The sequence below is a fragment of the Lycorma delicatula genome, chromosome 2 (genome assembly GCF_047948215.1).
Source record: "Lycorma delicatula isolate Av1 chromosome 2, ASM4794821v1, whole genome shotgun sequence".
Taxonomy (NCBI): domain Eukaryota; kingdom Metazoa; phylum Arthropoda; class Insecta; order Hemiptera; family Fulgoridae; genus Lycorma; species Lycorma delicatula.
The window spans coordinates 19,498,756-19,523,412 of record NC_134456.1 but is presented as its reverse complement, the minus strand read 5'-3'; the positions used below and the strand labels follow the sequence as shown (position 1 = coordinate 19,523,412).

General features: G+C 30.4%; 1 protein-coding gene across 6 annotated transcripts in view; it reads right to left on the bottom strand.

The window, feature by feature from the left end:
- LOC142320527 (calpain-B-like) overlaps nucleotides 1–24,657 on the bottom strand; it is a 250,197-nt gene that overhangs the window by 44,927 nt on the left and 180,613 nt on the right. For all 6 annotated transcript variants that reach the window (XM_075358416.1, XM_075358413.1, XM_075358411.1 and 3 more), the window contains 5 exons: nucleotides 21,744–21,813; nucleotides 19,629–19,746; nucleotides 12,520–12,654; nucleotides 7,928–8,099; nucleotides 6,007–6,188 (listed from right to left, as the gene is read on the bottom strand). In XM_075358416.1, coding sequence (XP_075214531.1) covers nucleotides 6,007–6,188; nucleotides 7,928–8,099; nucleotides 12,520–12,654; nucleotides 19,629–19,746; nucleotides 21,744–21,813 — 677 coding nt within the window. The remainder of the gene's footprint in view (nucleotides 1–6,006; nucleotides 6,189–7,927; nucleotides 8,100–12,519; nucleotides 12,655–19,628; nucleotides 19,747–21,743; nucleotides 21,814–24,657) is intronic.

The window sequence follows — 24,657 nt, the reverse complement described above, 5'->3', positions numbered from 1 at the left end:
ACCATAGTAAAACATCAGAGCAGCATCACAACAAGCAAAATTAATTATTAGATAAAAAAAATCCCTTTTGGCACACCGGAAGGGAGAGGTAGATTTCACCGGTGCTAAGTAGGGGATAAAAAAGATTTCCACCTTAAAGTTCAAATTCACTTCACTTCAAATTTACTCAATACGACAATATTATTTTATCTTCATATGTTTAGCATACGACAAGCCCCATCTTACAATTCCAGCAACATTTTGGTCATCTCTTCCCGTACAGGTTGATCATATAAAAAATGATTTCGGAAAAAAGTTTTAGGTTATGTTTAGAGGACCAACAACCACTTTAAACAGATTTGATACTGTGCCTATTAAGGGAGGTGATTTTTTTTGTCTTCAAAACCCCATTTTTTCCACCCCCTGGGCCAATGGTTGGTGATATCAAAAAACTTTACTTAAATAAATTTTAGGCCCTTATCCAAAGAATAGTAGGAACTTTAAACGAATTCGATATTTTACTTAATAGGAAAGTTATAGCAATATTTTGGTTTTTCGAAAAAGCCCTCCCGTTTCCACCCCCATGGTTGGATTTTGCCCATTAACAAACTCCACTGAGATTTTGGGTCAATGCATTTTATGTATCAATTTGAAAGTAATTGGCGCAAAATTATGGCAGTTACCGTGTCCACAAGAAAGTGAAATATAGATATATAGACACATATATATATAAACTTTTGAATTGATGGTGATTTTGGGGTCTGGAAAATGTAAAACCTGAAGATATGTCAAAATTTTCCGGAAGTCAAATCATGGTACCCATTACAATAGATAGCTTCTTATGAAATCTACCTAATAGAAATTGCTAAAACCTGCATTCATTTTCTTCTTCTTTATTATGTATCATTTCAGTAATCAAATGTTGACAACAATCTACTACCTACAATTATATCTATAACTGACAGAATAAACAGCTGGTTTATCCAGAATACAACTGTCTTAAATTCTTCAACCAAAAAATTCTCCTTCAACCTAGACCCCAGTTTTCCATGACTTTTGAAATAAGAGACATCAATATCAACGATTCTCCAGATACCTCATTACATAAAGTATTCCAGGTCTAGCTTTATCCTCAGATTATTAAATGTTAAATTCCTCATAGCCAGTTAAGACCATATCAATAAAACTGGTGTACATGATTTTTATGTGAATATTGTGTGGTTAAGAATGTAGAAAATATTAAAATGTTTGAAATTATAAATGCCTGTCTCTTAGAAAACTTGCATAATATATCGGGGAAAACCGATACTTGAATCCAGGAGAAAAAATACTACCAGAGTCACATATTTTTCTTCCCAAAACAAAAAAAATTGTTTTTTGTTCCCCAATGTAATTTAAAATACAAGTATGTAAAATAATAATAAATTAAATACCTGACAACCCTAAACAAATAAAGTAATTACAAAATAAATAACAATTCATACGTTATGAATTTATCTTATAATTTTAAGTCATTTTAAATCATTAAAATTTAAAACTATTTGAGTCCATATTTACAGACATAAAATAGTGATGGAGAAAATTCTTTTTTTCTTTTTTTTTTTTACTAAAAATTCATGGACAGAGTAACATTATTTCTATAAATGAAAATCGTTTAATTTTCTTTTAAATAAACTGACAGGAAAATCTTCTGTATGATCAACAATTTAATTAAATGGAAATGAAAGGAAAATGAGGGTCTTCTATGAAGTTATAATTCTTAATAAGTTAAATATAAGTCTTATATGAAGTTTTTTGAAAAGCAAACATCCTGACCCCATACGGGAAGATACCCTCCATGTGACGGTCGCCACGCCACCCCCTCTGTACCTAGCCCTTATGGGTTTTACCGGAGGTCATCTTCAGTACCTCAGCAATGATATCATTCAGTCTAGCCTCAGCCAGAATGCCATTGATGAGAATGCCACAACAACTGATCGGTGGCATTCACATGAAAACCTTAATTTACAATGCAAATCTAAGGCTTTACAGAGGTAACAAAAATCATTCTAATCATCTCTGTATCATTCCAATTTTAGTATATGTACTGCTGAAAAGCAAGCACTGGACATTTATAAATAAAATAAAGATTAATTGTAAGTTTTAATTTTCTATTCTATATGATTCATACTTAAAAATGTTCTGATAGCCAATCTTTGTACCTTGAAAACTAATTTTGGTTTTTTAGAGAGAGCACCAAAAGATGACATTATACTTCATTCAGTAATATACATAAGCATAATGTCTAATAATCAAAAGCATAACATTTTATTGAAATACTTCAAAGCCAAACAATACGAATTGATTCTGTTGCGAGTGAAATGAATTTCATCATCCCAACAGAATTTGTCATCTAATAAAACATTTAGAAATTTAGCACTATGGGCAATAAAAATATTATAGTTATCATTATTGCAAATTCTATGCAAACACAGCAATTCATATTCAAAGAAAATCTGTTTTATGATTAAGTATCCAGAAATTTTGCGCTATAGGCAATCAAAATATTTTCATTACCGTTATTAAGAATTCAATGCCTTTTAAAATATTTTCTAAAAACTGGGAATTAGCTGTCAGTAAACATTTTTTCCCTAATCATGTCATTGCTGAAGGTTGTCAATGTATTTTTCATAACTTTTTGAAACACCCTAGAAAATATGGACAATATTGATATGGGCCTAAAATTTTATAAATTAAATGCAGACCCTTAATTTTGCAGGGATAACACTGGAGCTCTTAAAGTAGCTGGGAGATACTAATTTGTAGAAAAATTTGTTAATTAAATTTAGAAGGATGACTGACAATAATTGTATATTTTACTTCTTTTAAAATACTGGCAGGAATTTCCTCAATACCAATTAAATATTTATTTTTTTTAAATATAAATTTTAACTTCCATGTTAACAATAGAAAATAATAAATAAAACTGATTCGTAAACCGAGACGTTCAAGGTTTGTTTGGAATGGATTGAAATTACTTCTATTTGAAATTACTGAAAAGAATTAATTTAATTTCTCTACAACTAGATTGGGGTGAGATAATATTGAGTCCTTTTGTAGGGTAAAGTTATCTAACCTTTTTATTTTCAAATATCCTTTCACTTTTAATGACACCCTACAAAGTTTTCATTTTACTGTTTTAATTACGTATTAAATTATCACTTTAAAACATTTCAGTATTGTAAATAAAATCTGCATAAAAATCATTGTAATTTTTCAAATAATTTTGGAAGATAACACAAATTAAATTTTAACAGCTATATTTTATAATTCATTTAGTAATCTATGCACTTCTCTGTTTATTTTAAACTGTATCTATGTCATTAAAGTGCAACCTAAAAGAAGTTTTCTGAAGCGTATTAAGAATCATTAAAGATTTCATAAAAGCTACTTTTGTCATTATTTTCCCAATTTGTTTCTCGCAATAACGTTTTCAAATCTCTAATTTAATATTTACTGATTGCTAAAGATTCATTATTTTATTATATGTTTCCAATAACAAATGGTACTGCTGAAATTTGATAGTTGAAATCTAAAAAATTTGATAGTAAAATGAAAGGGTTAAAAAAAAATTATCTTTAGATAAATTTATAAAAATATTGTCTACAGGTGGCAAAGGTGTATAATTCTAGTTCATAAACTATTAACACATAAGAGCTCAATGAACTAATACCTCATCGATCACATTAATTATCAACAAAGTCAACATTAAAATCACCTCAGATAATGATAATGAATTTATTAGTAATTTTAAAGTGAAACTCTAAAGTTTATGTCAGAAGGATTTTAAAAAACCTAGGAGATATATAGATTATCAACTTTAAACTAAAGCATTAAACTGTAGATTATTCAAAATTAATTTCCGCAAATGCATGGTAACTTTCACAACTCTAAACTTTTTTAGTAAAAATTGAGACTTTCCGACTTTTATTTGCAGTTATACAAAAAGCTTACAATTACATACCATGAAATGACTTTTGTATTGTTCATCAATATTTTGAAAAATATACAAAATCTGGTCACTCACTGAAAAGAAATACTTCAACTTATTCAATTATTTAATAGGAATTTAATATTTAAATGGGAAATCTTAACATTGGAATAATTATTCTCTTTTGGGTAGGAGAATCAGAGTATGGTACTTTAAGTAATTTAATAATGTATGGGTGTAAATTATTTATTTTAATTAAATTTTCTTAGGTACTGGTATTTAACAAGCAAACTAACACATAGGGATACATGCTTATTTATAGAGGAATCATACAGAGTAATGAGGTAGATTTTTTCCATTTACTAAATAACAGATGTTCAAAAAGTGATGCATCTTATGGAAGAATGTTTCTTACTTTTTTTGCAGGTTTGAGGAAAAATGGGTTACACCATGCAGCAGAGTATATTCATTGTCTCCCAATACATTTCATGTGCCAGTTAGACCCAGACCTAGAATGCCTTCACAGAAAGGTATGGTATGGATCCACAAAACAAGTCCTCCATCAAACAGCTATACAAATTCCACGAGACAGGGAATACGGCAGATGCAGCCAAAAGTATGCATCGACCAAAAATGCTAACGCTAGAAAAGTTGATTGACGTGTCTGCGCAACATTTATCTAGCCAGTCTGTTCTCTCCATTCGTAGTGCCCACATGGCATTGCACAAGTGTTTAAAGATGTATTCATATAGAATTCATGTTGTTCAAAAGTTATTACCTACAAGCACTGGAAAACAAGTAGCTTTCTGTCAGTGGATAATGTCATCTGTAATGCCAGATGGGGAAGAACTCAATGACTGATTTTGATCTGACGTGGTGTGGTTCCACCTTGATGCACATAATTCACACACATGTGGTACAGAGGATTCACATCTTCTGCATGAGTCTCGTGACTCTTTTTTCTTTTTCCTGTTTAGCCTCCGGTAACTACCGTTTAGATAATACTTCAGAGGATGAATGAGGATGATATGTATGAGTGTAAATGAAGTGTAGTCTTGCACATTCTCAGTTCAACCAATCCTGAGATGTGTGGTTAAATGAAACCCAACCACCAAAGAACACCGGTATCCACGATCTAGCATTCAAATCCATGTAAAAATAACTGGCTTTACTAGGACTTGAACGCTGGAACTCTCGGCTTCCAAATCAGCTGATTTGGGAAGACGCGTTCACCACTAGACCAACCCGATGGGTTAGTCTCATGACTCTTGTCATGAATCTTCATGACATTCTTTCATGGCACAATGAACAGTCAGCGCTACATACAGATTGTGCAAAATTTGTAAATTCCATACCTGCAGGCTGGCCAGAGTACATATGGTTTCAGCAGGACAATGCTATACTGCAAACATTAGACTTTCTGGATCAGTGGTTTCATGAAAAAGCGATTTCAAAGGGATTAAGACCCCCTCAGTGATTTAATCTCTCCTGAATTTTTCTTGTGGAGATACCTTAAAGATGCTGTTTACAAAACTCATCCTCACACCATTCCCAAATTGCAGAACGAAATTGAATGATATGTCGCTGCAATTCCTCAACAAACGTTACATGTGTTTAAGAGCATGCAATGTCATATTCAGTTATGTGAATCACATACTGGAGGCCACTTTCAACAAACTCATTTCCCCATAAAATTTTAACACTTTTTGAACCCCCTGTTTTACTAGCAATATCAAAGATAACTTTAACTTGCAGCAATTAAAACTTAACAATGAAAACCCATAAGAATTGAATTATTACATATAGCCTGGTCTTTAAAATATCTATTTACTGTTGAAGATTTCCCTCTATAATTTCAAATTTAAAAAAATATAGAATTACTACATGCCTAAACATATTTCATCAAGTTTAGTTTAGTTATTACAGTAATAAAAACAACTGACAAATCCACATCATTAAAATTATTTTTTCTTCATTAATAACAAAATAAATAATTACAAAGACAAAAATATTATTGTTTCTATTCAGAATAACATCTAAAAAAAAATGTTACGAACTTATCACTCCATTGTCCATTCCACTCAGCTTCATTACCCCATGGATTTCTTAGTCGTAAAAGAGGTATTTTTCCTGATCTATTAGGTGTTGATATCTCCACATATTGTATTCTAGTAACACTGTAAGCATGTCCTTTCACAAGTCCTTCTCGTGTGTGTGCTTCTAATACATCTGGATCAGCCTGCAATTTATTAACAATAGAAATAAAAAAAGATAAAACTACATCTTAAGATAATTATGTTGCTACAGTATACATTGTTGATATGTTGCTACTTACATTAATAAGCTTATCATTCTAAGGGATTGTTCAGTAGATCAAATACTGTGTTAGAATCAATAACCGACTTGGTCTAACACCTCGGTTATGTGTACTAATTCTATATCCTAATTTCGCTGGTTTATAATTCAAATAAATAATAGTCATTGTTCAGCCATGATAAATGATAAATTTTATATTTTACACTATAAAATATTACATTGTTGAATATGCTATGAGTTGATGAGTATGCACATGATTATAATACGAATGGTAGATGAAGCCTGAACAATACAATAAATTAAATACATTGTTACTATAAAATATCAGCTGGTAACGTAGGCCAACTGAGTATAAACAAATCTACTCTTATAAATGAATAAGAAAAAAGAGACAGTTTATGTATTTATTTACTTTTAAATTGAATAAGAAAAAGAGACTTGAGTCTTAACATTATCATCACACCCCAAAAAAAATCACCACAGAATGTTAAATAGAAAAAACATGCTCAGAAACAACTATTTTCATAATTTCATTTTGTTTGAAATACATGCTGAGCAAGCAATATGTGTCTCACAAAGAGGAAAGCCAACAAAAAAATAAAACTTAAAACACGGTAAGAAAAAAGATAAAAAAGTCATTTTACTGCTTCAGGAGTAATAATCATTTAGTAATTTTTCTTTTCAAAATGTTTATACCTGCAGGACTCAAGTTCAACAGGTTTTTAAGACTATTACTACAATTAACCACTTCCCAGTCTCTATACATAAATTACATATGAATTGAAAAGTTTTAAAATAAATAACACGATCAATGACTGCTGAATTTGAAATTAAAGCAAGGATAGGATTTTACCACTTAAAAACATAATACTAACTTAAATTCACAGGGATCTACATTAATTGTTGTGTACTGTACTGATGAACTGAAATAGAGAAATGAAAGATACTGATGTGAAATGTTTCAGAGCTGTAAAATTAATATTAGTAATGAAAAGCAGATCACAGATAAAATTTAAAAAAAATGATGTTGAATCAGAAGCCAGCTTTGAAATCCCACCGAATTCATTGAATGGCCCATTGAGGAAAATTTCATATGGCATTGTACTGCTACATGACAACACATTTCCACAATCTACAGCTGACATATCATTTGCTGGGAAAATTTAGGTAAAATATCTTCATTCAACCACTACTGTCTAAACTTAGTTGCAAGTTCTTAAGTGCAACCTCTTGTTTGATTTTTAATAAGTTAAGCAATTTTTAAGTAATAATTGATTATCAGGTGATAATGCATTCAAACACTTGCAAGCGGTGAATGTTAAATGAAGTGGCAATAAAGGAATATGACTAATGTACTTTGAAGCTCAACAAATGCCTCTAAATTAGCAGCAATTAAACAGAAAATTAGGAAAGCTATGAAATTATTGAGTTTCAAAAAATTCAAGCATTAATACAATCACACATAAAACAAACACACACACACACACACACACACACGCACACACACACACACACACACACACACACACACACACACACACACACACACACACACACACACACACACACACACACACACACACACACACACACACACACACACAAATCATAACTTTTAACAACAAAACTTACTACATCAAATTTTATTTCAAGAATAAATACCTCAATAGAACAAGCTAACAGAGAATTTCTTTCGTGAGCTTTCAAAAGAATTTGATAAAGGTTTTGAGGCGCTTTATCACCTAAATCATACATTTCAGATACACCTCCAGTAAAATCCTCCATAGCTTCACAAGTGGTACCTCCTTTAAGAGCTTCATATGAACCATGGAGCCTGTTGATGCAAAAACAATTTATTAGTATAAACAAAACATAAATAAACAAAAAAATCCAGTATCTTCAAACTGAATTTCAAATCCAGTAACTAAACTACATAATAAAAAGCAAGTATACATAGAATATTTTATTTTCCTCAAATATTTCAAGTCTAAAGCTTAAAAGAATTTTCAAGAAACATCTTGCCTAAAATAAATTTTATTACAACTTTCCATACTTTATGAATAATTTCAAGAGTTAATTTTACTCTTATTTCTAAGCCGTTTGATATCTAATCTTAAGCCCATTTAACCCACTTGTGATCACCCATTAACCCATTTGTGCCCACTGATGACATCTATCGACTTCATATATTTTGTTTCAATTTAACTAAGTAAATGATGCCAATAATAGCTGCAATATTTTCTTGTTATATTTTGGTACCTACTGCAACATGATAGCTCACGAAATGTCCTTCTTGTTCTATATCGTGTTAGTAATAACCTCAACTGTAAAACATCTGGCCTACATCTTGACATGACGCACAATTCAAGGTCTGCCTGTCTAATTTTTTGTTATTTAGCTGACTAATCATTTGATTTTGATTTTTAGGTAATTGTGATACATTATTCTATCATCCAATACAGTTTGTGTCCTTTATATTTCTTATAACAAATTCTTACATTTGGTAGAAATTGGATGTTTATTTATGAACAGTAGGTTTCAGTGACTACAGGTCATAATCTAAAACATTTTTGGTTTATTTCCTGTGCAGATTCACAGTAGAAGAAATTTTGAGCTTGTTAGAAGATAATGAGGATTATCTTGATGCCATGGTTTACAGTGAACCTCCTAAAAATTATTTTTTAAGTAATGGGGATAACGATGATATGATCAGCCAGTTGGATATACAAACCACCTTTCATGAAATCAGCTTCATGCAAGTGCAGAATTAATTTATAAAAAATCATAGAAAATGATCTTATTAATATTAGAGAGGGTTTACTGGCGATAAAATTTCATATATTCAATTCCTAGTACATCATCTAAACCGGCACATGCTCTGATCACACTAGAAATATTATACCTGAGTAAAAATGGCATCTCAGATGGTTTCTCAGTACATCGTCTGATCCAATAAAAGAAATGATTTTACAGGTAGTGTTAAAATCATACGAAAACAAAATTTCAGATCTTCTAAGTCCTAGTACATCAGGGTCATTGCAAGAAAAAACAAGCAAAAATAAATACATGCACGGAGCACAAATAGGTAAAGAGTGATATTAAAGATAAATTTCAACAAGGATTCACTTGTTCAGATTTCTTAAATGGAGATTATATGCCCATAGATTTATTTAATAAATTTTTTGATGATGAAATACTTGATTTTATAATCTAAAATTCATTATGCTACTGAAAATGGAAACACATCATTTAAATTATCAAGAAATGATATTCACTTTTTGATAGCCATTTTGCTTATTTCCCGACATAATCCTTTGCCAGAAAAATGGATTTATTGGGAAATGGCAGATGATGGACCTAATGCTGCAGTGTCTAGAGCCCTGGAATTGATTTGTTGAGATCATGAGGTATCAGCATTTTTGTGAAAAGTCAGAAATGAAAAATTCTGAATTCGGAAAAATACAAAAATTGTAAAATATGTTAAATGATCAATGGTGTAAATATTTTCCTGGCGATGCCTACCTTGTTGTCAACGAATCCATTGTGCCTTATTTTTGGCAGATGGCAAGTACTAATACCTTTTTCACATAACTTCGTCTTATATGTGCTTTGTAACAGTATGGCCATCACGGAACAGAATCAATGTTTTTAAATTGAGTAGAAAAGGCACCCCTCCCAAAATAAGAAAACTGATGCAGTTATCATCAGGTTACTGATTAAGTTACAGGAACTCTGGTAAAATACCACTACAACAATATAATTATTGTTGCCTCATGAGAGGTGTATCACCACTTGGACGAGTAACACGATGGAGCAATACCCTGAAAAAAAAGGATCAATGTCACTCAGCCAACTTGTATGCATAATTATAACATATTTATGCACAGAATTGATCATGTGGATGAAAATATATCTATTACCAAATCAATATTAGCAGCAAAAAATGGTACTGGCTGATGAACCAATACCATTTTAACGTATCCATGAATAATTCATGGCAACTATTTCCCCTCACACCCAAAAGATGAGAGTGTAACTTAGATCTGCTCCCTTTTACTAGATATGAGGTCAATTCATACTTAGATACATGTTCTGAGTCTGACCACTTGCTGGGAGGCCGAGTAAGAAAGTTTCTTCATGGAATTAAGATCTGATCAAAAATCCCATTCTTTAGAAACAAATCAAACACAGATGTGGTGTATACAATGTGGGGAAACTGCATGGAAAAATACAAAGAGTACCACATACGTTATGTAAAAGAATTTCACTCTTCTAATGTTGAAACCGGGTAAATTTCATCCCCTAAATACAATAGAAATATCCAAAAAAACAAAAGTAGTAACTAGAATTTATGTAAAATATTAGTTAAATTTTGTTGTTTAGTCAGTCTGATGACAAATTACGTTAACATGCTTAGTTGTTAATTTAGCATGTAGATTTTTGTTAGCATCATTTTATGTTTTACATTCAGCATCCATAGAAGGTAGTGAAGTGAATGATTTATGCAATAGTAACAGTGTGTTATTTTTAAAATTTTAATAATTACAAGTGATATTTATAATTTAGATAAGGATTTTGACATTAGCAGCCTTCCAAATCATAAACTTACATTTCTGTTAGAGTATGTTTTATTCACACAGGTAATCAGTTTTCGTCTTGCAGTGTTTTGTTTAATTTTTTCAGTAATTCCTTTTCTAATAACTATAACTTTTTGCTCTTACTTAGTGTTCCATATGTATTTTTATTTATAAATATATATTTTTGTATTCTATACTTATGTATTCCATATCTTATTTTGTATTCAACATTATAAGTAGTAGTAGTATTAGTAGTAAATAATCATAAAAATTTTAACATTTATATCGGTGATGTTAATTATTGTTTCTTATAATATGAACTGTATGTAAGAAATAAAATTGATCAATGTTGTAAAAAAATATGAGTGAACAGATCATTTTAATGTAAAAAAATTTGCATTACTTTATGCTCCCCATCACACCCAATTTTGACACCTCTCAACATGTAATTGCAAAATAATGTCTACACATTCATGCCCACACTGTTTGACAATTTTTTTTATAAAAACAAAAAATTATTCTAATATTAAAATTATATGTAGTAACAAAATCTTAAAAAATTAGAAACAAAAAAAAATCTGGGCACAAATGGGATATGCGGGACACACAAAAAAATTTATTAAAAAAACATTTTATTAAAAAGAAAAAACAGACATAAAAGGAATGGTTCATTCCCTGACTGATTTGTAAATATGTGAAAATTTGGTTTAGGAAAATCTTCATGGAATCTTTTATTCACCTCCATTAATAGTACTGTATGTGTTACTGCTGTTAAACTGGGCACCATCAACCACTTACACAGATGAAAAAATACCACTTACATAGATGATAAAGTGCACACCCACATATTTAGAAAGTAAATAATTCCATTAATTTTTTTTAAACATTCTCACTTTGTCTCAATTTTTCTCAATTTAATATTTTAACTACTGATGATGACTTTCAAGTAAGCCAAAAGATCTAGAGGATATTTCAATGTACTGGTAAGGTGGATTTTAATAAATGTTAATATTATTTAATTAATGGTTAAATATTATAAATTTATTTGCATAACCATACCATAACTTATTTTATAGAGTTCTTCAAAATGAAAAAAGTTTAAATGGAAAATTAAATCAAATTATTACTTGTGAAAAACTTAGTACAGTCATAACCACTTCATTCATTTGGCATTTTTATTTTCATAAAATATACTATAATAATGAATAAAACTGTGTTTAAATAACTAATATATTTAACAAAGAAAAATTCAATTAAGAAAAAAAGGTATTGCATAATAAACTAAAGTACAATTCCTAAAAACCAAGATCTATTATACTGAGAATAAACTAAATCACCATCTTGCTCAAAACGGAATGTAGTTTAAATGACTTATCATCAGTTATAAATCTATACAGGCATCACAAAAACAAATAAAAAGCAACACTGAATGGCTGCTCAGTGTTTTCCATTATATAACAAAACTGTTCCACCAACAACGTGTATCAGCAATTTTGTTCTCTGTTGTTTCATTGTAACACTAATTACTGAAGATTACTAACTAGAACTTCAAAATTAAGAATTGTACAGTTGTAAGTATAAATCAGTTTAATATCTCATAAAGAACCCAAACAGAAGCAAAAAATAATCTTGAAAGCCACTATAAAAATTATTAAGTATTAAAAAATATCAACTCACTTAGCATATGCCTTTTCCAATAAAGCACTCCAAAATTCATTTTTTTCTGATGAGTGCAGGAAGACAAGCTGATCATAACATGTAGGTAAACGATCATCTATAACCACATCAACCCAGCGACCATACTGCCAAAACCTACAACAGAATGGAAAACATATTAAAAGCAAAAAGAGGAGATTGTTAGTCATGAAAATTGTAATTATAAATATTTCATTTACAAAAACTAAATCATTTTTTTGAAAAGGTATTAAACTAAAAAATAAAGCATGGTTTAAACAATTTCATTCAGTTTACATATTAAAAATATAACATTAAAAATCAAATTTAATAAAACGCATTAAAAAATGCAAAAAATATTTTTTAATTAATTAAAAATCCAAGAAATACCAGAAACAACTGTCTGAAATTTTTTTGGTAACAATAATTAGTCCTTGCTTCTCAATTTTTTATTTTTGGTAAATCATCAATCTTACGACTCCTTCCATGAAAATGACAATACAACATCTAAAGTGGAGTCAGGAAATACTGTGTGTAAGTAGAAAATCCCAATTTGTGTTGATATAAGCACAGAAAAAACATAAAAACTAAAAACAGTTCATATAATTTTAACAAAGGATTAACACAAAGAACAGTACATAAAACACAAAGAATGTAAATTCATTTACATACAGCTATAAATTGGTTACTTCATAAAGAAATATTCTTAATTCTCTTAAAACATCCACGACTCAGAATGAATAATCCAATTTTACAAGCTACTTTATGAATTGTTTTCAGGCCCCTCAAAACTACACATTTTAGTGATTACCTAGAAGACACTAAAAGATATTACAAAGCCTCATTTCCAGATGCAGGAGATTTATGCCGATCAATCTTAAATTGATCACATTGGGAGATTGATTTCTAGACTTAGAAGTTAATTCTCCCAATGTGATCCAGCAAAACGAAAATTCTGTGTCAATCTCAATGTCCAGATCTCTATAAATTTGTTAGCCCACTCACTAACACTATTTCTTAAGAAATAATTAATCTCTTAAACAGTGTATTTCTGAAACTGTGAAATGACAACAGTTTTTTTGATACTAAACAGCATTCATATTTTTACATTAAACTGTCTTCAGATATTGAATTATCTAACCTTGTCTACATGAGTTTTGTTACATAGATAATCTTGGCTTATTCTTGCATATTTTTTGATGCTAACTCCAAATATGACCTCAAATTTATTCCTAGGATTTCATTCACTCTAACTGTCATTTGTAAAAAATGAAAGTTGTTAAAACCATTTAATTCCTCTTTCTCAAACTATTTATTTTCCTTTATAGTGGTCTTATAAACCCCAAAGAAACCAAGTATCTGGCCATCAGGGAAGAGCAAATGCAGCTCTCCAACATCATGAAGACATCAGATATAACCAGGGTGGGTGTCGAAGTCCCATCTGATAAGATTGGGCTTAGTATTCGTCGCCTAATGAAATACCTAGCAAAACGGTTCAAATAATAGGTTTGCTGTTTTTGTCGAGGGACTGGGTAGGGACAGGCTCAACAAATTCACAGTGCTCATCCTGCAAGACTGATTATCAAGTCTAGCGGAAAGTTCTTTGCCGACCTCCTGAGGTCAGATAATCAGGAGGTCCGCGATGAGGCGGTAAAAGACATCCTGTCCATAAGGAAAGGCAGGAACGAGGAAATACATTTCCACGTCAAAAGCGCAGGCAACGCTGCTGAGTCCCTCTACAAGACCAAAAAGAAAGAAGTTGCGGTAGCTGATGTAACTTTCTAAGGGAAGGCCGATAGAAGTCGTTGATTCACGTGAAGAGAGCTTTCTCATGTGCTCATGGGGATAAAACCTCGAAGTCAGTTATGTCCCTCATGCCAGACTTTGGAAAAACCCAGAAGGCGACCATGGTGCTGGCCTTGGAGCTCCATGCTATGGATCCAAATTGGGCAGGTCAGCTGCTACTTTGCCAGATGGGAGGAGGAATCCAAGTGCTTTAGATGCTGGGATATGCACCACCTTATCTCTACGTGCAAGGCCCTGACCGCTTTGTTTCAACTGTACGAGATCTTTGGTGCTTTGCTGGTAATTCATTCTGGCAGCAGTCCAAGCTATGCCTGGCTAGAGACTTCTCAACAGTGCTGTTGTTTAGTTGCGATACCTCATCAAACTGTACATTCGAAGATTTCGAACACTGCCTTTAATGGTTTAATGGTTTAATGGGTTTAATGGAGAAGGCGGTTTTTGCCGACTGTCTACCGACAGTCGGCAAAAACCAATGCTATGGTAAAAGACATACTGTTCATAGCACGACCGGAAACGGCACAAAAGTTTACACAGCTCAAGGAGAATCAACTCACTGCCGTATCTATATCGATTGAGTAGCGCTACCAACTTCGTGTCGCAAAACAAAATTTCCCTTGTTTAGAAAAAAATTACCAGACATTAACAATTGGGTAACAGGACTAAAAAATCACTCTGTATAATATGCATTTATTAATTTGTGTTCTAAATATTTAATCGATTTTGGAGTTTACAACTACAGTTGTTTTCTAAACACCATACATTTTGTTTTTTGCTAATAATAACTATAATTTTCAACATAAATAGTTGAAAGTTATATTAAAATTTGTGTTTTACTTTGTTTTACATAATCACAACTCCGATAAAGTTCATTTTAACAAACATTAGAACTAAAAATAATGCTCATAGTCATGGATTACAAAAGTACTCCACACGACCAACCATGCATTGCTGAACTGCACAACTGCATGTTTTAATCATGTGCACAGAGCTGTGTATCCCTTTGGATATACTGTGGGTACAGGACCACCTCAGGCGATGCCACCGGCGCATTTCCCGGACATGCATCCCTGGATCCCCTCATTCGGAAGAGAGAGATGTAGAGGGGGTGGGTAAGGTAGATGCCTTACCCACCCCTACACATACAATATTTAACAGGTTTATATTTTCTCCCAGACAAATCATTAAAATTATCTATGTGGTTCGCAGATAATTAGCACCAGCCTTCCTGTGCATGCATGGGTTAACAGTTTGAAATCCAACTAAAGCAGTCACATTTTAATGCTAGTAACTCCTCAATATTGTTCTCGGCCACTATTGTGTTGTATAATACACCGCAATTAGGCACTAAGAGAGTAAAAAAGATTCCTTTTAATTTTATTATTTTCAGACAATTAAGAAATACACAAAAACTAATCAAGTACAACAAAGTAATATTAATTTAACAATAAAATTTGGAAATACAGAAATTATTTTCAAGAATATTGAAGACAAATGTTTCAAAATAAATTCCTATGAATTCTAACCATAACTAGAAAAAATAAACAGAAGGAACTTAGTTTAAAACTGGTAATTATATTTGTTTCAGAATACATATTTTAAAATGGAGAAAGGCAGATAGAAACAATCCACTGTATTATGCTATTCAAAAATAAGTAAACTGCATGTTTCTAAAATTCATTTATAATAATTAAAAGATACAATGTCTTGTAAAAATTAAAAAGATTTAAACGCATATGGTTAATAACTATAGATTCCATTGGATTATATTGCTAAAATACAAATGAGTAAGAAAGATTGATAGACATTGTACCATATGTACCATTAATTGTAATTTTAAAGATATTACGTCTCATGAAATGATTAGGGTTGAAAAATTACATACTATTATTATATTGCCAATTACAAATGTACTATTTAAATATTTTAAACTAAAGTACTATCAAACTATGGTGTGGACAGAAAAAAGAGATACAATGTAATTCAAGTTTAACAGTTCAAAAATAACTTTGTAACAAAATACAGAGGTTGGATGGTTATACTCAGTAAAATTAAGGCCTTTTAGCATATAGACAGGAAAGATGTGGGGGTTAAACACAAGTAGGGGTCACCACCAAATGAGACTTTGATTTGGATAGTTCTTAGTACTACAAGAGTCCTAGTCCTTACATGTCAAGGGAATCTCAATATGAACTGAACAGATAGTCATCAGAAAATGAATATGCAATAGTGGATGTATTACAATAATTTCTGAGGAGTTAGGGGGAAAAAAATGAGTTACTAATAATTTAGTAAAAAGTCATTAAGAGACAATTACATAAGGTTCTTGAATTAGTACAGATTAGTTATTATCACTGAAAAGTATTGTTAGTTTTTTCTTATACAGAGCTACTAAAATCAATTAAAGTACTAATAGGAGGTGTCTAATCTAATCTTGCATTGCCTTTATCTTTCACGTTCAACTACTGTAAACCACAGTCAGCAGTTTTACTTACAGTGCAAATAATCCACAGTTATCTATGTTTTACACAATTATTCTATTAATCTTCAAACTCAACTTTATACTTCAATTGATCAAAGAATTAGGTAGAAAATAGCTTTAGCAGGAACTACAGTAAAAAACAACTACTCCAGTTGAAAAGCTACTGTCAAAAACATCACCATAGATGAAATATTTTTTTCAATTAAATTTTATGCAAATCATATCAAACATTTTTTGAGTACATAGAATCCTCAGATTAATATATTAGACTGTAATAAACAATAAATTAAAATAAAATTATATTTTTATTTTTACGCCCTGAGGATTACAGTTGCTAGGTTATAATTAATAAAACACATCTTGGACTGGTGGTAGATTGATACACCAAGTCTGCAAATGCACAAACAAGGGATACACTGTAGGTATACAATAGAAGATTTTTTAAAAATATTGTATAAATAATCAATTTATTTGTTATTATTTAGATTTTTGTAATGCCACACTGAGTCAGATTGTAAAATGAAACATTTTTAAAAACTTACGTCATAATTTAAGTTTTCAGTTATCTTCATGATTACCCTCAGTGACTGGTCATTGATTAGTGACTAAAGCAGTCACTGAAGACAGTCATAAAAGTAAATAAAAATTTTTGAGTTTTTTAAAAACTTTACCAAAATTTAAAAGCTAAAAATATATCACCCGATAAATAATTGTTGTCCTATCATTATCAGATTGTAAAATATACATATCGTTTCTTATTTATTAACAGTTAAATGTCTCATTTTATTCTGCCAACTCTGTATAAAAAACTACTTTTTTTATCAAGTACAACGCAATAAAAAGTATTCACAAAAAACATAACAGAGACAGATAACAAAATTTTATAATATTTTTAAAAAAGCACTATTTTAAACTAAACTTCCAGAGCATTTATGAAACTTGTCACCAGAGGTTTCAGTAAACCCTATCCCTTAAAGGACAATATCTAATGTATTTTTAATTAGAGTACATTAAGTTCATTAACATACACTGGATCTTAAAAATTTCTTTTTCATAAAATCATAGACTGTACAGTTCACTCCTGTATACCTCACAATACACACAGAGATCACAGAATAAACTTTTATTGACATTATGTGAATTATAGTAGTAATAAATCAATAAGACAAACAACTTTATATTACTTCATATATGCACAATATAACCTTTGAACTCTACTGCTCATTCAACCTGTCTCATTCCCATCCAATTATCATTTGGATAACATGTCCTTGGATTTAAAATTTCAGTTCAGTTAACAAAGATGTTGATAACAGTTAACAGAAGTTGTCCTGTACAACAGTTTCGCATCTTTTTAATTAAATAAAAATTATATGGAACTGTACTTCACCATTTATGTTCTAAACAAACTTTTCATCAAGAACTTGCTTTTAATTTAATTTTTTTCAGTACAATTACTTCTACAAGATACACAATCTAGAGGCAATGACATCTCCTATTTGATTCATTTCAACCAAAAAGAAAAAAATGGAAACATTTCTAAGCAGTCTAACCAGAACCAATGTAATGAAATCAAGAAAAATTACACAGTTCCAACAAAGTTTTACAAATAAAAACCCCAGCTTCATGATATAATCATTTAATCTAATTCATCCCTACTGGTAAAACAAGATAACATCAAACAATTATCATTAGAGGACAAAACTAATTCAGCAGATATAATTAATTACTGACCCATTCAAACTATGACACTTATTTCTTACTGAACACTCATCCAATTTAATTCAACTGTTTGTCTTAAGTCATCTATCAGCTTATTTTAGGTCTTTCACAATATCCTCTTCTTTCATATAATTTACATTTAACAACCACTTAACTTGGAAGGAAGCTTTCTCCTGTAAATGAGCCAGATATCTACCCCTACCTAATTTTTCATAAAAACTTTAATCTCAGAATTTTCAAACCTTTTATGAATCAAAAATCATTCTTACTTTCTTTCTATAGCTCTTTCCATATCTTTGAATATTTTTTATTATATTTCTTTCATCAGTACTAAGTTTCTGTTTTGTTAACTTAAGAAATTTCTATTTTTTTTACCAATTTCCTCATTTGAGGATACCCATTATGATCTTGTCTGCTAAGACTGTAATTTGAAGGAAAGATTGTCTTATTTTTCACAATGTACAAGTGTAAGTTTGAAGAAGGATTTTATATCTATTAACCATATTTTTATCAAGCTGTTCACATATATGGTACAGATTCCTTATTTACTAAACATGAGTCATAAAAATGTTTTTCCCATCAATTCTTTAAAACAAAATGATACTGCTCACCAAAAGCTATCTTCCAAGGAATTATTATGAAAAGATAAATTTAAATGTTCAAGATAAAGTTGCTCACATACAAGATTTGAGCTCATATGGAGAATCAGTCATCAACCTGCAACCCTCAATTTACTACTATAAGAACTAGAATTTGGAATATGTCACCAAAACTATTTATGATGCACCCTAATCTAAACCACAATTTGTAAGCTTATATTCAAATAAAGGATTACAGAGGAAGTGGAAGGAACACATTATATGGATGTCACCAGACAAGATTACTTTGGCAGCTGTGCTTAAAACCAAAAGGAAGACAGAGTTTGGGCAGGCATAGGAAGGGTTTTCAGAATCTGTTTTATAGATATAATGAAAGTGAGGCCAAGACAGTTATAATTATTTATAAGTTGTGGAAGAACATAAGAATAACAATCATTCACTATAAAGTGTAATACATAAGAAATTAAACAGCATATATTTGAAGATGTTTAAACAACATTAAATACCTGAAGTGGAATATGCCAGCATATTTATCAGAAAATCCTTGATCATCAGGAACGACTTGGTTAAATAAATGTTTATCCAGTGTAAGATTGGCAACTGCTGCTAGCAACCAACAATCACCTAAACAAATCAAACACAGCTTTTTTAAAACTATATAATTTCAAATAAACATTTAATGCCTCTTAAGTACTGCCATGATATGCAGAAAAAACTGCCATTAGAAGGAGTTATCACTTAACAGGATTTCTATTAATAAATTAAAAAAAAAAAATAAGCCAAAATAAAATAAATATTACAAAAATACTTAACTTCATTAGAACATAATGAATTCAAAGTACAATTGTTAATTTTAAAATAAATGAATGGTAAAATACACTGAATTTCATCAATAAAATAAATAAATGTTAATAATTGTGACAATATTAATAATAAAAACATAAAAATAGAAGTGAGCATAAATCTGTTTGGGTACAAAGTAGTACTATTGAATAAATAACCATAAGAGAATAATTACTGAAAATAACTTACACAAAACAATAAACAAAATTTAAAATTATACATCTCAGTTTATGTCATGGAAAAAAATTAAAATAGTTTACTATGTTGCCATAAAATAATAATTTTTACCTTATTAAAATTATCATTTATAATGATGTTAATAAAGAACTATTTTTAAGTAGGATGTTTTTTTATTTAATTCCAGGTACTAGAAAATACAGAAGTATTGTTTATAGTAACATCAGATATAATGACATAACAGATATAGTGACCAAAACTTGTCTCTTGGTTGGTTTGGTATGCTGTTAATATATAAATACAGTATGTATATTGTTTATAATTACATCAGTTGTAATAACATATCGGTTATTATGACTTATTTTTTCTACTGCAATGGACATTTTATCGCTTATAATGACAGACAGAAGTGACGTGTCAGTAACTTAGTATATCTACATGTAGCTACAGAAATATTTTGACAGTTCCTTTTTTCTTACATATGTAATGTAGTTTTTTTTTTAACTTCTTTGTGTATCAAATTATTGTAAATTGAAACAGTCACAATTAGTTGCTGTTAATCTTTTGCTGTGAGCATATCATATCGTGCGGGTACAGAATTTTATTTTACATATCCTGTGTAATTCACTCAATAGTGATTTAATTATGACTTTGCGGAAAACATTCACAATAGAGGAAAAGGAACACATTATTAGGAGGAATGGATAAGTTTTACAATTGTAATAGTAATTAAAGAAAATTTAATATTACTTCATCTGAATCATAAAACCAGAGAGAGTGAACCCAATGTTTTACACAATACTATGTTATCAACATTTAGATTTAGTTATAAAATTTGTGGGCTTCATTCATGTGTTTAGTTAAATCAATATTACTTTTATTTATCTCTTTATTACTAATTTAAATTTATCAGTTACTTTTTCTTTTTTTTTTTTAACCTCCAAAGCAACCGTTAGGTATTGTTTCAGAAGATGAGATGAATCATTGTAAAAATGCCATGCCCTACTAGGATTCAAACCCGGGGGACCTCCGGACGATAGGCTAAGATGCTACCACTTGCGCCACGGAGGCCAGCAATTTATCAGTTACTTGTTACCCTTCAAAATCAAACTCATTCAAAAATTTTTCCATACATTTACATGAGACTTCAGTGAGGGTATTATATATAGTGGGTCAAAAGTATGGAAACCCCTAAATAACTTTAAAACCATTCCAGATAGAATACTTAACTTTCAGGATATGTTATTGGTCAAACAACTATTTTACCTTTTGAGAAAAAATAAAATTTCAACCCCTTCTTGGGGGGTGGCCAAGGGGTTGTAACTCAAATATTTTAAGTGGTAACACCCTTTGTGTGATAAATCATTTTAAAGATCTCTTTAAGATAAGAAAAATGGTATAAATAAAAAGTTGGTACGCTGTCAGTACCCAAAATGGCAGAGGGATAAAGTTTGGATTTTCAAAATTAGTAAATTTAGTATTGTAAGTAGACTGCATAGTGCAATACATTAACGCACAAAATAAATTTTCATACAGGAAACCTGATCCACATTGTCTTACTGTATATTAACTTTACAAAACTAAAAGAAATCATATCTTACCCAATTCTCCTTGTTGAACATCAAATCTTGACGCACCTTCCACAAAGAGCTGAGGATCATTACAGATTTCCTAAAAACAATATTTAAAAAAATTAACAATCAAAATTTTCTTAAATGTTTTACCATGGATGATGATACATAAAGAAAACAGTAATATGCAAATTTAATTGCAATACTTCACAAAAGTTTTTTTTTAATTTAATTTTTTCTTTAATCATAGTTTATTTTTTTCTAAAACAACCCACAGTTATTTATTTATTTTTTTAAAAATTAATCCCAGTTTTCAAAAACAAAGATAAAGGAAAATTCACAATTTTAAAAGAAAGAATAACCAGTTATTACCATAAATGCCACAAATTTCACTAATATGCTAGAAGACAAAAAAATAAGTAAAAGTATATTGTCACTGTTACATATAAAAATTATATTTTTAATGATACAGAAACATCTCTGTAAACATTTATTCTTTCCTTGTATTTTACTACTTAGGTGAATTTACCAAATTCGGTATAGTAATAAATAAAACGTAATTGTATTTATAATTATTTAACAAAACCATACTTATAGATGTAAATATCTATTTATTCTTTTAACAGTTATATGATTGTTAATTGTGTTTTCATTATGTATTCATTTTTAACCAAAGCATAAGTCTGGTTTATATTTACAATAATTTAATTTAATTTTTATTTTCCTAAAACAAAGAAATAGATTTATTACCTGAAAGAAAAAAGGTTTTGGCAAGATGGTAGTATTTCACACAGTCCTTGGGAATTGGGAGGTACAAGAAAGAAAACTTGATGGGTGTGGTGAGATAGTCATCATGGAGAATGAAGATGACACATTAGAAGAGTTGAAAAGAACTTTAAAGAAAATTACATTGGACAAGGCAGCTAGGCAAGAAGAAATCTTACCAGATACAATAATGGACAACAGTGAGGCAGGAGAAAAAATGTTATTACATATTCTAAAGCCGGTATGCAAGGTAACTTAAAATGTGTAGGAAATTGCAATAATACAAATCATTAATAAAAAGAATGATACACATAATTTTTAAATCAAAGAGGAATATCACTTTTCTAAGCGGTCTAAGCAAACCTGAAAGAATGATTGGATGGGAAGGAAACAAATGGAACCCAGACTGCTGAACGTTAGTGAGGGTTTCAGCCAGGCAAAGTGCCATGTATAAATAAACCTTTATCCTGAGATAGATTATTGAAAAATGCCTTTAGTATGAAAGGGATATACATTTTACATTCTAGATATTTGTAGTTTGGAGATTTGAGCAGAATGAGTAGGGATAGTGGAAAAAGAGAATGAAAGTAATAATATAATGAAGAGATATTTCTGGAATATGATGTATAGACCCATTTACAGGCATAAAAGTTAAAAATCAGGTTCACTGGTCATTTTTTCAGTGCCATGTCCTCTGAAATGCCATCCACTTTCTGAATCTAGTCTGTAGTTAGCAAAAATCATTCACTATATAATTCTTCTGCATAACAAACATGCATAAAAATATTTGAAAAAAATGGCTGTCCTTGTTCTGTCACGTTATTATAGTTAAACCTTTCTTTACTTGGCTGTCCTTATTCTAACAAGGATTTATTATATACATATACATAGATAAATTAGTAAAAAAGATATATAAAGATTTCAAAGAAAATTAAATAAAAAAAAGTTTAACTGTGATAATGTGTCAGAACAAGGATATCCAAAAAAAGAAAGGTTTAACTGCAATAACGTGCCAGAACAAGGACATCCTGACCCTGTATGGGAAGACACCTTCCATGTGGCAGTTCTGGTTACCACGCCACCCCGCTCCATACCTAGCCCTTATGGGCTTTACTGGAGGTCATCTTCAAAACCTTGGCAAAAGGCATCTCTCAGCCTTGTTTCTGCCTCAGTCAGGATATGCCATCAATGTAAATGTCACATGTGACAACATTCCCATTGGTGTGCTACTATTATTAAGAACTTTCAAGAAAGGAAAACAAAACACATCTAAACTAAGTCTCAAACAACACCAAACAATAAAAATAAGGAACTGAAATCCACTACCTACCAAAAAGGTAAAGAGTTGAGTTCAACACACAATAACAAAGAATACGAGAACAACAAAAATAAAAAAAACACATCAAAAACAGAAACAGAAAGCTGCATCGTAGACCCCCTCAACAATCCTTTCTTTTGCCAAGTAATTTAGGAAGTTCTCCATTATGACCCATTCAGCTGACTCATTCGGCCTGCTTTCACCAATTAACACAGAGATCTAATGCCGGCCCGATAATATCAAGCCAACATATAGTCTCCGCATGCATCAACTTGTATTTGGAGCATTCATACAAAACATGATGAATGTCATCCAATTGTCCGCATTGTGGACACATTCCTGAGTCCACCAGGCCAAGTCTCTGCGGCCAAGGACAGCTAATTTTTTCAAATGTTTTTATGCATGCTTAATGCACTGAATATTACATTACTACGAAAAGTAAGGAAATTAAAAAAAAGCCAGTAAAGGATTACAAAACCTTTCCAGTGGTGTCCCTTATGTTCAACAAAAATGTTTAAATTGAATAATACAATAAAATGAAGGTGTTAAGTAAAATTTATTTAATTTTAATAAAGATTGTAAAAATTATTATGTTATTCCACTTTTACAGATGCAAAAATAAACAATACTTAATTCCATCAAGTGAATAATTTTATTACATAAAATAAATTAAAATAAAAAATGTGAATATTATAATTAAATACAAATTATTATCTGTAATCGTCATTATTATTATTAATAACAGTGAAAACAGTCTTGTTATTGGTTTGGTTGAATAAGTACAGAAAGCAGATTTGATACATAATTGTGAAGAATCAAATGATCAGTAAACAAAATTTTTTCAGTAAAAAATACACAAAT